Source organism: Mustelus asterias, chromosome 5 (genome assembly GCF_964213995.1).
Source record: "Mustelus asterias chromosome 5, sMusAst1.hap1.1, whole genome shotgun sequence".
Classification (NCBI taxonomy): Eukaryota; Metazoa; Chordata; class Chondrichthyes; order Carcharhiniformes; family Triakidae; genus Mustelus; species Mustelus asterias.
This window is the reverse complement of record NC_135805.1, coordinates 105,817,930-105,833,124: the sequence shown is the minus strand read 5'-3', so window position 1 is coordinate 105,833,124 and position 15,195 is coordinate 105,817,930. Positions and strand designations below refer to the sequence as shown.

Genomic DNA, 15,195 nt, shown 5'->3' with positions numbered 1-15,195 from the left:
TCAATGTGATCGCCGTTGCATGTTCACTATAGCCTTACACAAATATTGAGTAAATGCTTCAGAATTCGATTAACTTTTAATTGTTTTTATCATAATTTCTAGATATTGGATGAATTGTAACCATGTTACATTCAAGTCCATTTTTTTAAGTGTCCTTATCCTAATTTATTTTCATTTAATTCCGTTTGTGTATTGTTTTCAATGTAAACATATCAGTTCCAATTTATCTGCTCAAATACTCTAAACCCTTCTGCAGAAAGCAATATTTGTACTTAAAGTTCAACATGTTCGCAGAAAACATATTCAAGGTTACTGTCTGATAAGTGGAAGCTGCACCAACTGAGTAACACACACATCACAAATATACAAACCTATATCGTCCGTGCTGATTTAAAGCAGTTAAATATATTCATATCAATGGCATTTTAACCTTTAAAAGGGAGGAGGGGCCAATTGGCCCGATTTCGATGCTGTCCTGGAACATTCAAAGAAGCTGAAAATATTCAACGACACTTTGTGCATGGGGGTGACGTTTGCGGGGCGGACCGGAAGTGTACGCGGGGAAAGTGGTCCGGCCTGAGTGACACAGGGTGGTGTGGGTTGAGGATGGATGAGGAGGACACGGTGAGTGCAGTGACCTCTGACCGTCCAACCGGCGGCTGGCGCTGCCCCGCCCACTCCGCGTGCAGGCGGCGCGAGAGTTATTTCAAATTCCCCATGTGACAGGGAGCGATGTGCACGTCATGACACAGAGTAATGCCCCCCCCATAAGATATGGAGCAATGCCCTCATCATCTTCATGCAACCTGGGACACTGTCCCTGTGACCTAGGACATTGCCCCTGAGACCTGGGGCAGTGTGGTGCTCTCCCCCCTCCCCTGGCCATGGGGCACCAAGTTGTGCTCTGTCCCCTGCCACGGGATACCGAGTGGCACCTCCCCTCACGTCCTATGAATGTGGAACATTGGCCTCTTGCCCTTCCCCCATTCATTTCCATCCCCGACACACAGCAATGTCCGCCCTGCTCCTATGACATGGTCAAGCCCTGCGTCACCACCCTCCATATCAAACATCAGTGTCTTACCCTCCCTCTACCATGGAATGGTGCTTCAAACACGTGCATAACAATACGTTTTTAATCTAATCCCAATGGGCTGGCCTGTTGTTAGTTTTTGTTTGGTACTATATAAGCTAGCTGGGTGTAATAGTCAACATTCTCCAGATTTGGAAAGTAAATGAATTAACGTAGAATATACTGGATGCTTGCCATGTGTGGCAACATCTCAAGGCACTCCAGCGCATCAAGACTGCTACCACTGTAGAATTGTAGTTCAGCTTGTGTGAGGGGTGGGATAGCAGTTACTATTTTCTCATCTTGGCTTTTTTAATCCCCTTCCTGATAGAACATTTATTTGTATTTATGCTTTTATTTCTGTCGAAGGATTTGCTGAGCTATAGGTATTTTTTTTCAGAGAGATTTCCAACAGGCATGCCAACAATGTGCTGTGATTAACTGGGGGATCTCAGATGAAGGCACGTACTTTTGCAAGTCCTGTCATAATGTTATTGAGGTGAGTACTGTTACGTGAAGGTTAAATGCTCAGTAGTTTAAGTTGTTTCCTCAATGGGGAACAGATTGCAAAATTGCAAACAATAACTTAATTGCAGTATATTTACATTTAAGATTATCTGGCAACCTGCACCAACAAAAGCTAGCACCGAAGAAGACCATATGGCTTTAAAAAGGCAAATTGTAAAGTAATCTGAATGAAGATAGAATAAGTTAGCTTAGAATGTATTGATAAAATATATCTGAGCAAAACAGAACAACACTTCAAACCAAATGTGTTGACAAGGAATGGTAATTTTGGACACATTCCCCAGAAAAATAAACTTATATTGAATAATTCCTTCACAATATATGCATAGGTCAATTAAAATTGGAAGAAGAAGGAAAACAAACTGAATAAAACTTTAAATAAATGGAGAGAGCTCTAGGAGCAGGAATTCTGGGGAGATGGTGATGTAGTGGTATTGCCACTAGACTAGTAATCCATAGACCCAGGGTAATGCTCTGGCGACCTGGGTTTGAATGGTGAAATTTGAATTCAATAAAAATTTGGAATTAAAAGTGTAATGATGACCCTGAAACCATTGTTGTAAAAACCCATCTCGCTCAGTAATGTCCTTTTAGGAAAGAAAATCTGCTACCCTTACCTGGTCTGGCTGATATGTGACTCCAGAACCACAACAATATGATTGACTCTTAAATGGCCTAGCAAGTCACTCAGTTCAAGGGTAATTATGGATGGGGAATAAATGCTGGTCCAGCTAGCAACAGCCATATTCTATGAATGAATTTTTAAAAAATACACTAAACAATTTCAAGTGCTATTAACCAAGCAAATGAGACCCTGAAGGTGTAGAGCATAATATTTCAATACTAAACTTCTTCCTAGGTTATCTATAATATCTATCTGTGACTTAAAATTCTTGACTTTTCATTTAACGTGCCTACTTCCTATAATTTTGCAATTTGTCTATGTTTTTGTGATTTTTGGTCATGCAATGTAACAGCAATTCCTGCTTCTGTTACTTATGGTAGTTTGCATCAATGCAATTTTTATTCTACATTGTTCCTGGCACTGTAAGTCAGTGCTAGTTAAAATTAAATTGTGGAACCGGTTTAAGTTGGTAAAAGGTAACTTAAGGATTCTATCAGGAAGTTCTTCACTCCGACTCTGATCAGCATCTGGAATGGACTTTCAGAAAGAGTGGTGGAAACAAAAACCCTAGATACATTTAAGAAACACACTTGGGAAGGACATCAAGGTCTTGGGGGGAATGCAGAGGTTACGTATTAAAATGATTTGATTTATTATTGTCATGTGTTAACATACAGTGAAAAATATTGTTTCTTGTGCGCTATACATAGAAATCATAGAAACCCTACAGTACAGAAAGAGGCCATTCGGCCCATCGAGTCTGCACCGACCACAATCCCACCCAGGCCCTACCCCCATATCCCTCCACATTTTACCCGCTAATCCCTCTAATCTACGCATCCCAGGACACTAAGGGGCAATTTTAGCATGGCCAATCAACCTAACCCGCACATCTTTGGACTGTGGGAGGAAACCGGAGCACCCGGAGGAAACCCATGCAGACACGAGGAGAATGTGCAAACTCCACACAGACAGTGACCCAAGCCGGGAATCAAACCCAGGTCCCTGGAGCTGTGAAGCAGCAGTGCTAACCACTGTGCTACCATGCCGCCCTTTATATACAGACCAAGCATACCATTCATAGAGTGTAGAATGTAGTGTTACAGTCATAGCTAGGGTGTAGAGAAAGATCAACTTAATGACACCTGAGATGAGTGACAGTTACCCTGAGAGGCCGGGGAAACCGGAGTTGTTGTTCTTCAAGCAGGGAGGTTTTGGGAACATTTAGCTGAGACATTCAGAATCATGAATGTTGAGTAAATAACACAAAACTGTTTCCAGTGACAGAGCAGTTGGTAACTAGGGGCCATAGATTTAAACTAATTGGTAAGAGGACCAGATATAATACAAAAGAAAACATTATTTTGTGCAGCGATCAGTTTTGAAATGCCCTGTCTGAAAAGGGTGGTGAAAGCAGATTCAATAGCAACTTTCATTTTCTCTTGCCATGATAAATTTGTAAAACTTGGTGAAGTTCTGCAGGAAATCACTGTGCTGACATTTGGCCCAGGCAACTGTCAATTCGTAATCTATTCGTCAGGGATGAAATACTGGACAACTGCTACGGGGCATGTTGCTTGTACTCTAATCAACGTAGCCAGTGTGGACTTTGAAGGGAAAGACACTAAGAAATCTCCTTTGAGCCATTTACAGATGAAGTTAATAATTGCATAGAACGTGGCTTGATTCTGTAAGTGTAAATAAACAAAATTCCATGTGAAACACATCTAACTAAATGAAAAGTCACAAGAATCCAGCTGAAACCTAGACATTGCTTTAAAAACATAGGAGAGAGAGTACTCATGATATATTCAATGCCAAACTGGAAAATTAAATGGAGTCTTGTAGGATCAGTATAGGCACTTAATTTGTTTTGAATACAAACATAGCTGGTCAGATCAGGTAGAAACTGGTCAAAAGCTAAATATTGTGAATGCTGGAAATCTGCAGTAAAAACACAAAATGCTAGGGCTGCTGAGTGTTTCCAGCAGTTTCTGTTATTACTGTGAACTGGCCAAATTAAAATATAATAAAAATAGGGAGAGCAGCAGAAACGTAGAATTGCAAAAAACAGATTCAGTTATACAACTGGACAGATGCATAGCAAATTAAATTTGACTCTTAAAAATAACAGTTATTTCACAGATTGAAAATCTGGGGCATAATAAATCAAATCGAATTAGGACAGGGGACCTGCAAAGGAACTTGGCAGTAATAGCAATCATGTCACTTTCAATTTCCAGATAATGTGTTGAATCAATTAAAAAAGCTAATAGAATGTTGAAGTATGTAATCAGCTCATTAGAATACTATTCTACATTGGTCATCCTAAAGTCTTAGAATGAATTGGCCATCCCCCAATTAGAATACTGTGGTCAGTTCTGGTCATGATGCCATCAAAATATAGTTGCGATAGGAAGGACATAGAAGGTCTTGGAGCTAAAGTTGCCATTGCTGAACCTTGCAGGTCATACATTTGGATTTGGTGACTTTGCTGATCTCAATAAGGACAGCGGCGGTGCCACAATTGAGCATTTTGATTTGATTTATTATTGTCACGTATTAATATACAGTGAAAAGTATTGTTTCTTGTGTGCTATACAGACGATGCATACCGTACATACAGGAGGAAAGGAGAGGGTGTTACAGTCATAGCTAGGGTGTAGGGAAAGATCAACTTAATACGAGCTAGCTCCAGTCAAAAGTCTGATCGTAGCAGGGAAGAAGCTGTTCTTGAGTCGGTTGCAACATGACATCAGACCTTTGTATCATTTTCCTGACGGAAAAAGGTGGTAGAGAACGTCCGGGGTGCATGGGGTCCTTGATTATGCTGGCTGCTTTTCCAAGGCAGCGAGAAGTGTAGACAGTGTCAGTGGAACAGTGGTTTGTGTGATGGACTGGGCTTCATTCATGACCCTTTGTAGTTTCTTGTGGTCTTGCACAGAGCAGGAGCCATATCAAGCTGTGATACAATCAGAAAGACAACTTTCTATGGTGCATCTGTAAAAGTTGGTGAGAGCATCACTCTAGGGGCAAGGGAAGGGAGAATAATCTCCCATTTGAGAATTGTACATTTAAGGTAGTAATTACGTTCTCCATCAACCACCACTTAGTCTTGAGGTATGTGCATGAATAATAACCACTTGGGTGAGGTACTAGAGAATGACTTCCATTCTTGTAAAAGTAATCCAATGCCTTTCATGACCACCGGATAATTCAAGATATTTTATAGCTAATTAAGTACTTTTGACATGTAATCACTTTTGTAATGTAAGAAATATGGCAGCCAATTTGTGCACAGCTCTCGCAGACATCAATTCAATAATGACCAGATAATCTGTGTTTTAATTGATTGAGGGATAAATATTGGCGAGGACACCAAGTTTGCTCCCTACTGTTCTTCAAAATAGTATCATGAGATCTTTTACATCCATCTGCAAGGGCAGGTGGGTCTTTTTCTAATGTCTCATCTGAAAGATGCACACCTGCAGTCATAGACTTTTGTGTTCTTGTCCTGGAGTGGGTCTTGAAGCCATAGCTTCTGATTCCAAGGTAAGAGTATTACCAACTGAACCATGGCTGATGCATAAAAGGATCAAAAGAGTTAACACTTTTTGGAAAAGGAGAAAGAAAATTGAGGATGGGAACAAATAGAAAGGGTAGAGAAGTGACCTATGTTATTTGCCCCAAAGGGAAAATTAGTGTATTCAAGGAAAGATTAAAGAATTTTAAATCTTATAGTCTTGCAAGATGGTGTTTGTGGTCATTTCATTGCAGCATATTAAATGTAATCGGTGAGATTATTTGATATTCATGTTTTCAACACTGCAGACAGTTTTTTCCCCCCAATATTTAAAGGGCAGCAGATTTAAAAGCCTTGATAGTTTGACAGATCCAATGAGTTTGACAGTTTCAATACATTTGTCCACAATAATTGCACATTCTGGCCTACTTTTAATAATCCCAAAGAGTATGTGACCTCATTCAAAGATGTCCTGGAACCATATCCAAAAGGTTACCTGATCTCCAAAAGGGTATCCAACCTCTGTAAAGAACTCCGGAATGTTTAAATCTTTTATCAGGTCTAAGGTGCACAAATCATATTTCGGACTCCCTCTTTGTGCAAAGTCTGAAGGTAGCTGCACTTTAACATGTGCATTTGCCAAAGTGAACCAAAGATGTCCAAAGTTTGATATACGCCCTGCCACTCCCAATTGTGCGGATTGGATTTTGGGTGGGGCGGGAATTCTGCATTTGGGCCTCTGCCATTTTCCCCTGCCATTTTTGCAAAGACAGAGAGCCTCTATGTCTGTGAAAAACTCGGGCCTTTTGTGTCTGTTTTCACAGCAGAAGACATAAATTACATACCAGAGTTAAAGGGTAACCAAGGGGTCAGTAAGAGTGAGGAACTTATGGTAATTAATATCAGCAGGAGAAAACACTGGAGAACTTGAAGGGACTAAAAGCTGACCTGTCCCTAAGACCTGATGACCTACATCCTAGGTTCTAAGAAATGTAACTACAGAGATAATGGATGTGCCGGTTATGATTTTCCAAAATTCTTTAGATTCTCAAATGATCCCAGAGGTTTGAAAGTTAGCAAATGTCACACTGTAGTTCAAGAAAGGAGGGAGAGAGAAAACCAGGAATAACAGGCCAGTTAGCCTGACGTCAGTCATTGGGAAATGCCTCCCTTGAAATAAATTCCGCAACTTCACAATACTGCTTCAAAATTTTTTTACTCCTTCATTCCAAATTTAAGACTAATTTAAGGTAAATCCATCAGGACTACTGTACAATTAGATGGTGCGTTGGTGTATTGAAGGGCGCAGTGTCAAGACTGAATGGTCTTCTTTCTGTCCTTGCCTGACTGAAGGGATTGATGGCTGACAACGTTTAGCTAATTCCAATGTTATTTTTAAAATGTTATTCTTTCACAGGATGTGAGTGTCGCTGGCTGACTAGCATTTATTGTCCATCCCAAATTGACAATGAGAAGGTAGTGGTGAGCCACCTTTTTGAACTGCTGCACCACCATGTGGTGTTAGGAAGGGGGATCCAGGAATTTGGCCGAGTTGACAGTGAAGGAATGACAAGTCAGGATGGTGTGTGGCTTGGAGAGGAACTTGCAGTTGGTGGTGTTCCCATGAATCTACTGCCCTTGGTCCATTTAAGTGGTAAAAGTTGCGGGTTTGGCAGGTGTCGTCTAAGGAACCTTGGTGTGTTGCTGCAGTGAACCTTGTAGATGGTACACATTGCTGCCATTGTGTGTCGGTGGTGGAGGGAGTGAATATTACTCGATGGTGTGCCAACCAAACAGGCTGCTTTGTCCTGAATGGTGTCAAGCTTCATGAGTGTTCGAGCTGCACTCATTCAAGTGGAGAGTATTCCATCACGCTCCTGATTTCTGCTTCGTAGATGGTGGACAGGCTTTGGGGAATCAGGAGGTGAGTTACTCACTACACATTTCCCAGCCCAAACCTGCTGTTCTAGTCACAGTGTTAACATAGCTGGTCCAGTTTGGTTTTTGCTCAGTAGTAATCCCTGGTTTGTTGATACTGGGGTATTCATGACGATAATGCCATTGAATGTCATGGGGAGATGGTTACATTTTTTCTTGTTGGAGATGGTCATTGCCTGGTGCTTGTGTGTGACTTGACAATTATGAGCCCAAGTCTAAATATTATCCAGGTCTTGCTGCATACGGACACAGACAGCTTCAGCATATCAGGAGTCACCAATGCTGCTGAATATTGTGCAGTCATCAAAGAGCCTCACTTCTGACCTTATGATAGAGGGAAGTTCATTGCTACGACAGCTGAAGGTGGTCAGGACTTGAAAGCTATCCTGAAGAACTGCATAGATTTCTAAGAACTGAAAATATTGACCATCAACAACCACAGTTGTGCCCTTTGTGCCCGATATCACTCCAACCAGTGGAGAATTTTCCCCTTGATTCCCAATTACTCCAGTTTTGTTAGGGTTCCTTGATGGCATATTTGGTCTAATGCTGTCTTGATGTTGGGGGCAGTTACTGTCGCCTCATCTCTTGCGTTCAGCTCTTTTGTCCAGGTTTGTACCAAGGCTATAATATTGTCAGGAGTGGAGTGACCTTGGTGGAACCCAAACTGAGCATCAGTGAGCAGGCTATTGCTGAATAAGTGCTGCATGCTAGCACTGTTGATGATGCCTTCCATCAGTTTGCTAATGACCAAGCGTAGGCTGATAGACTGGTAATTGGTTGCGTTGGATTTGTCCTGCTTTTTGGGTACAGAACATATGGGCAAGGTTCCACATTGCTGGGTAGATGCCAGTGTTGTAGCTGTACTGGAACAGCTTGGATAGGGGTGCAACAAATTCTGGAGCGGAAGTCTTCAGTTTTATTGCCAGGATATTGTCAGGGCCCAAGCCTTTGCAGTATCCAGTGTCTTCAGCTGTTTCTTGATATCAAATAGAGTGAATCACATTGGCTGGAGACTGACATCTGGAATGCTGGGGCCTTCTGGAGGAGGCCAAGATGGAAAATCCACTTGGCACTTCTTGGTGGAGATTGTTGCAATGCTTCAGCCTTATCTTTTTCACCGATGTGCTGAGTTCCTCCATCATTGAGAATGGGGATATTTGTGGAGTCTCCTCTTTAATTGTTAAGTGCTGTTTAATTGTCCTCCACCATTCACGACTTGATGACGTTGGACTGCAGAGCTTAGACCTGATCCATTGGTTGTGGGATTATTTAGTTCTGTTTATTATTTGCTGTTTGGCATGCAAGTAGTTCTGTGTTGTAGCTTCACCAGGTGTGCTGGGTGTTGCTGCTGGCATGCTGTCCTTATCTCTTCTTTAAAGCAGGGTTGATCTCCTGGCTTGGTGATAATGGTGGAGTGGGAAATATGCAGGCCATGAGTTACAGATTGTGGTTGAGTACATTTCTACAGGTGCTGAGGGTCCACAGTGCCTCATGAATGTCCAGTCTTGAGTTGCTAGATCTGTTCAAAGTGTATCCCATTTTGCACGGTGGTAGTGCCATACAACATGATGGAGGGTATTCTCGATGTGAAGATGGGACTTTGTCTCCATACGGACTGTGCAGTGACCACACCCACCAATTCTGTCATGGACAGATGCATCAGCAGAAAGAAGGTTGGTGAGGAAGAGGTCAAGTTTGTTTTTTCCATCTTGTTGATTCCCTCACCACCTGCTGTCGACTCAGTCTAGCAACAGTGTCCTTTAGGACTGGCCAACTTGGTCTGTGGTGGTGGTACCGAGCCACTCTTGGTGATGGACATTGAAGTCCCCCACCCAGAGTACATTCTGTGGCCTTACCATCCTCAGTGCTTCCTTCAAATGATTTTCAACTTTGGAGGAGTACTGATTCATCAGCTGAGGGGGGACGATGCGTACTAATCAATTTCCTTGCCCATGTTTGACCTGATGCCATGAGACTTCATGGGGTCCAGAGTCGAGATTGAAGACTCCCAGCGCAGCTCCTTCCTGACTGCACACCACTGTGCTACCAGTTCAGCTGGTATTTCCTGCTCGTAGGACAGGACATTCCCAGTAATAATGATGGTGGTGTCTGGGATATTGTAAGGATATTGTACGTATAACTACGTAAGGCTGTTGCTTAACTAGTCTGTGGGACAGCTCTCCCAATTTTGGCACAAGTCCCCAGATGTTAGTTAGGAGGAGAATTGACAGGGCTGGCTTTGCCATTGTTGTTTATGGTGCCTAGGTAGATGCCAGGTGAACTGTCTTTTTTTTTCCTCTTCATTGCCTTTGTAGTGGTTGTATATAACTGAGTGGCCTGCTGGGCCATTTCAGAGGGCATTTAAGAATCAACATACTGCTGTGGTTCTGGAGTCAGACCAAGCAAGGATGGCAGATTTCCTTCCCCTAAAGATCATTAGTGAACTAACAAAGAACAATACAGCACAGGAACAGGCCCTTCGGCCCTCCAAGCCCGCGCCGCTCCCCGGTCCAGGATTGAATCCTGAATCCAGGATCCCTAGATTGATTTTAAAGACAATCAACAATGGTTACATGGTGATTATTAGACTTTTAATTCCAGATTTTTTTGAATTTGAATCCGGGTCCCCTGAGCATTACCCTGGGTCTCTGGATTACTATTCCAGTAACCAGTAACATTACCACTGTGCTGCTGCCACCCCCTCCCCCATACAACAGATGTGTGGGTAAAGGATATTGCAGTACTTGGATGGACGCGGGAAGGATGAGGGAAGAGAGACAAGCAAATTAGAAAGAGACTTTAGAGAGATGGGAGGAAAGATGATTCAGAGCTGCTTCAAGGACATGCATGGAGGTGTTGAGCATTATGCATCAGAGGCAGGTGGGTGTCACAGGCATGTGAAGCATTGGGTAGCAGATGTATGATGGCAGGTATTGGACATGAGGCACAGCATGGGGGAGGAGGATGAGATGTGGAAGCAGCAAGTTAAGTGAAACCTGTCTGCAGTGCCAGCCTCTGTTAAATGCTTGATTATTGCACTGTGTGCCAATTCTAATTTCAACTGTGTGTATACTCAATTCCTTTTTGAACCCTGCTACTAATTTAGTGCTAAGTTAAAGGTAAATCTGGGGCGAAATTTGTCATAACATTGAGAATAATGGTGAGATCTGCACCGGTCTCTCTGACGTGTGCCGCACCGCAATCCTCCCACTCTCAGTCACTTGTTTGGAGAGTTGGGTGTTTCACGCTGGTACTGGGGGGGGGGGGGGGGGGGTGACAGGCCTAAGCACACTAGTAAGCCTGTCTTCTGAACACTTGGGTGCCGTTTCTCTGATTTCAGATTGCCCTGGGAGACCCCCTCACACATGGACCCTCCCGACACGGGTCACTGGCATCCTCCTGATGGGTCCCCCTGTCTGACCCCTGACATGCCCCTCCATTAGGATCCCTGACATGCCCCCCTCAATCTGGACCCCCACTTCAACATGTACCCACCCATCAGGACCACCTTTACGATCCACTCCACATAGACCCCCACTCAAGCCCCAACCCCTTGGCACTGCCGAGCACTGTCAATGTGCCAGGTGGGTGCTAGCCAATGGGCACTGCCTGGCCATGCTCCTGACCACCAGAAGGCTTCAGTAGCCTCTGTGCTAAATATGCTAATTGGACTTGCACCCTTTCTGGGCAAGGTCAAGTTCACACCATTAGGAACGGGCGGGAAAATTGCAAACTGTTTGGCGCTGGGTGAAAAATGGATTTTTAGGCCCTCATGCTATTCCCCGGGACCGACCTGATCCACTAACGGCGTGGCAAGATCAGAGAATCACCCCCCTCCCCCAGTGGCACAGTGGTTATGACTGCTGCCTCACAGCGCCAGGGACCTGGATTCGATTCCCGGCTTGGGTTACTGTCTGTGTGGAGTTTGCATAGACCATAAGACTATAAAATATAGGAGCAGAATTAAGCCACTCGGCCCAACGAGTCTGCTCTGCCATTCAATCATGGCTGATTTTTTTTCTCATCCCCATTCTCCTGCCTTTTCCCCATATCCCCTGATCCCCTTATTAATCAAGAACCTATCCATCTCTGTCTTAAAGACACTCAATGACTTGGCCTCCACAGCCTTCTGCGACAAAGAGTTCCATAGATTCACCACTCTCTGGCTGAAGAAATTCCTCCTCATCTCTGTTTTAAAGGATCGTCCCTTTAGCCTGAGGTTGTGCCCTCTGGTTCTAGTTTTTCCTACTAGTGGAAACATCATCTCCACGTCCACTCTATCCAGACCTCGCAGTATCCTGTAAGTTTCAATAAGATCCCCCCCTCATCCTTCTAAACTCCAACAAGTACAGACCCAGGGTCCTCAACCGTTCCTCATGTGACAAGCTCTTCATTCCAGGGATCATTATTGTGAACCTCCTCTGGACCTTTTCCAAGGCCAGTACATCCTTCCTTAGATATGGGGCACAAAACTGCTCACAATATTCCAAATGAGGTCTGACCACAACCTTATACAGCCTCAGAAGTACATCCCTGCTCTTGTATTCTAGCCCTCTCGACATGAATGCTAACATTGCATTTGTCTTCCTAACTGCTAACTGAACCTGCACGTTAATCTTAAGAGAATCTTGAACAATGACTCCCAAGTCCCTTTGTGTTTCTGATTTCCTACGCATTTTCCCATTTAGAAAATAGTCTATTCCTCCTTCCAAAGTGCATCACCTCTCACTTTTCCACATTGTATTCCATCTGCCACTTCTTTGCCCACTCTCCTAACCTGACCAAGTCCTTCTGCAACACCCCCCTGCTTCCTCAATACTACCTGTACCTCTACATATCTTTATATCATCTGCAAACTTAGCAACAGTGCCTTCAGTTCTCCCCGTGTCTGCCTGCGTTCCTCCGGGTGCTCAGGTTTCCTCCCACAGTGCATTGACCCGAACAGGTGCCGGAGTGTGGCGATTAGGGGAATTTCACAGTAACTCATTGCAGTGTTAATGTAAGCCTTACCTGTGACTAATAAATAAACTTTTACTTTTGATGTGGAAGGAAGAAGAGTAAATAGACATCATGTGTAGGAGAGGGAAATAGTACAGCTTTCATTTCTCCTGATCAGTTATATTCCTTTGTGCCACCTATAGGCCTGTGTTGTGTAATGCATGTTATGATGTTTCACAAAACTATTTGAAGCTTGGAATTACAATAATCAAGGAAAAATTCTAAACGTGAACGGTGTCTCATTTCAGGCAGGGGGACAGGTTTAAATAACTTTATAAGCATTTATACATTGGAATGCAAGCTTTCACATATTTCTCCTACTTGTTATCTCCCTCAACATTGGGATAAATATTTCTATACCAGTTAATTTATCTGAAAGTTTGGTGGAAGAAAAGATCCTTCTGCTCAAAAATTTCAGAAGAGATTTTCCAATGATTTCATGGGAAAATCCCTTTTTCTCCTCCGACTCTTTTTGCAAGTTAGATACAAAGGATAATTGCTACGGATTTGTTTGTCCTTGAAGATCTTGAATTTGCCGTGATCAAATGTAAACCGTGGGTATTTGCCAATCACATGACACATAGCTATGCATGGGAGCTCAGCAAAGAATTTTGATTTCGGCCTCTGTTCATTCGTGAAGCTGAGGCACTGAGAAAACCAATTTCCCCCACCCTCACTTTCTGGATCCAATCACACAAATTATCTTGAATTTTGTCGCCATGTCCTAAATATTCTTCTCTGTAACCGAGTTATTGGAAGGAGAGGATACTAGTTTGCTCTCAATTTCCACTTGTGAGGAAGAAAAGGATAATAATAAATGAAATGTTCAATATTGTTGGAGAATATTCAAGTGTTGTGTTACTTCAGCATTGTTGTAAAATAAACCTCGTACTTCCTTTTGAAAACACATTTCTTCTCCTGACAGAAAACAGCAGATGTTGCCTCTGAGGTTTTTATGCAAAATGCAAGAGTGAACACTATCTCCAAAGGACTAAGGAAAAGAAACAAACTTGGTAGGTGTAGTTTATTGATTCTGCTGGGCTATAATTTGCATTCTTTTGATCTGATTTCTGAATAATGATAACATTTTATGGTTGAGTTTTCCAAAGAGTTTTAAAATTATAAAATAAAAAGACTAGGAATGTTTCTGACTCTGCTTTTGCACCATTCTGGTTTGAACTGAGATACTTGATCTGAATTTTGCACTGCAGAAGGAGTTTGAGGCCACTTACTCAAGGAAAGAGGAGGCTCATATGATCTGATGGAAAATAGTAAAGGTTCTTTCCTGTTTACCCACAATCTTACAAAAATAAATCTAAATAAAATATGCTAATGACTGAATCTATGCACAAAGATGACATGTTATATGACCATGCACATGATTTAATTCAGTAAGAGTTTTAACAACACCAGGTTAAAGTCCAACAGGTTTATTTGGTAGCAAATGCCATTAGCTTTCGGAGCACTGCTCCTTCGTCAGATGGAGTGGAAATGTGCTCTCAAACAGGGCACAGAGACACAAAATCAAGTTACAGAATACTGATTAGAATGCGAATCTCTAGCCAACCAGGTCTTAAAGCTACAGACAATGTGAGTGGAGGGAGCACTCACACTCCACTCACATTGTCTGTATCTTTAAGATCTGGTCGGCTGTAGAGATTCGCATTCTAATCAGTATTTTGTAACTTGATTTTGTGTCTCTGTGCCCTGTTTGAGAGCAGATTTCCACTCCATCTGACGAAGGAGCAGCGCTCCGAAAGCTAATGGTATTTGCTACCAAATAAACCTGTTGGACTTGAACCTGGTGTTGTTAAAACTCTTACTGTGTTTACCCCAGTCCAACGCCAGCATCTCCACATCATGATTTAATTGCCAGGAAATACTATTATCTTCATAACAGTAATATCAAAAGGGAGAATGAATTATTCTGTAAAGATGGATGAGATTTCACAGTGACTCCAATAGAAAAGTAAAATTTTTTTTTTAATACTTTTCCAATTCAATCAAATCAAATCCAATTCAGAGTCTCAACAAGTTGAGACATTTCAGATCCAGGCTGACAAGACAGGGCAAGCGGCCAAACCACCCTGTCCTGGGCCTGATCTACATGAGTCAAGCTGATTGGAGAAGGGGGAGGTTCCTCCTCCAAGACTTGAGCTCATTTGCATCTTAGCCAAAAGGCCGAGATGCCGTTTTTAAAAATTGCTTCATATGAAACATATGAAGCCTCAGCGTAACCCAATGACCCCAACCAAGTGCAGGCGATCCATACTACACTTGATCTTAGCCAAAAGGCCGAAAATATTGCGAATCCTGTAAATATGAAAAGAAAACATGCTGGAAATACTCAGTAGGTCAGGCAGCATCTGTGGCACCAGAGTTAACCTTTCAGGTTGAGTTGACCTCTCATCAGAATTAAGATGCTGCCTGACCTGCTGAGTATTTTCAGGAATTTTATTTTTATTTCTCACTGACTCTACTGAAATCATTGCATTAGATTAATTCCTC

The 15,195-nt window shown here is 42.6% G+C and overlaps 1 protein-coding gene across 1 annotated transcript in view; it reads left to right on the top strand.

Annotated features, from left to right (window-relative positions):
* Window positions 1-545: 545 nt before the first annotated feature.
* taf1b (TATA box binding protein (Tbp)-associated factor, RNA polymerase I, B) overlaps window positions 546-15,195 on the top strand; it is a 76,189-nt gene continuing 61,539 nt past the window's right edge. The window contains exons 1-3 of the mRNA XM_078213151.1: window positions 546-624; window positions 1,473-1,571; window positions 13,613-13,700. Coding sequence (XP_078069277.1) covers window positions 607-624; window positions 1,473-1,571; window positions 13,613-13,700 — 205 coding nt within the window. The 5' untranslated portion in view covers window positions 546-606. The remainder of the gene's footprint in view (window positions 625-1,472; window positions 1,572-13,612; window positions 13,701-15,195) is intronic.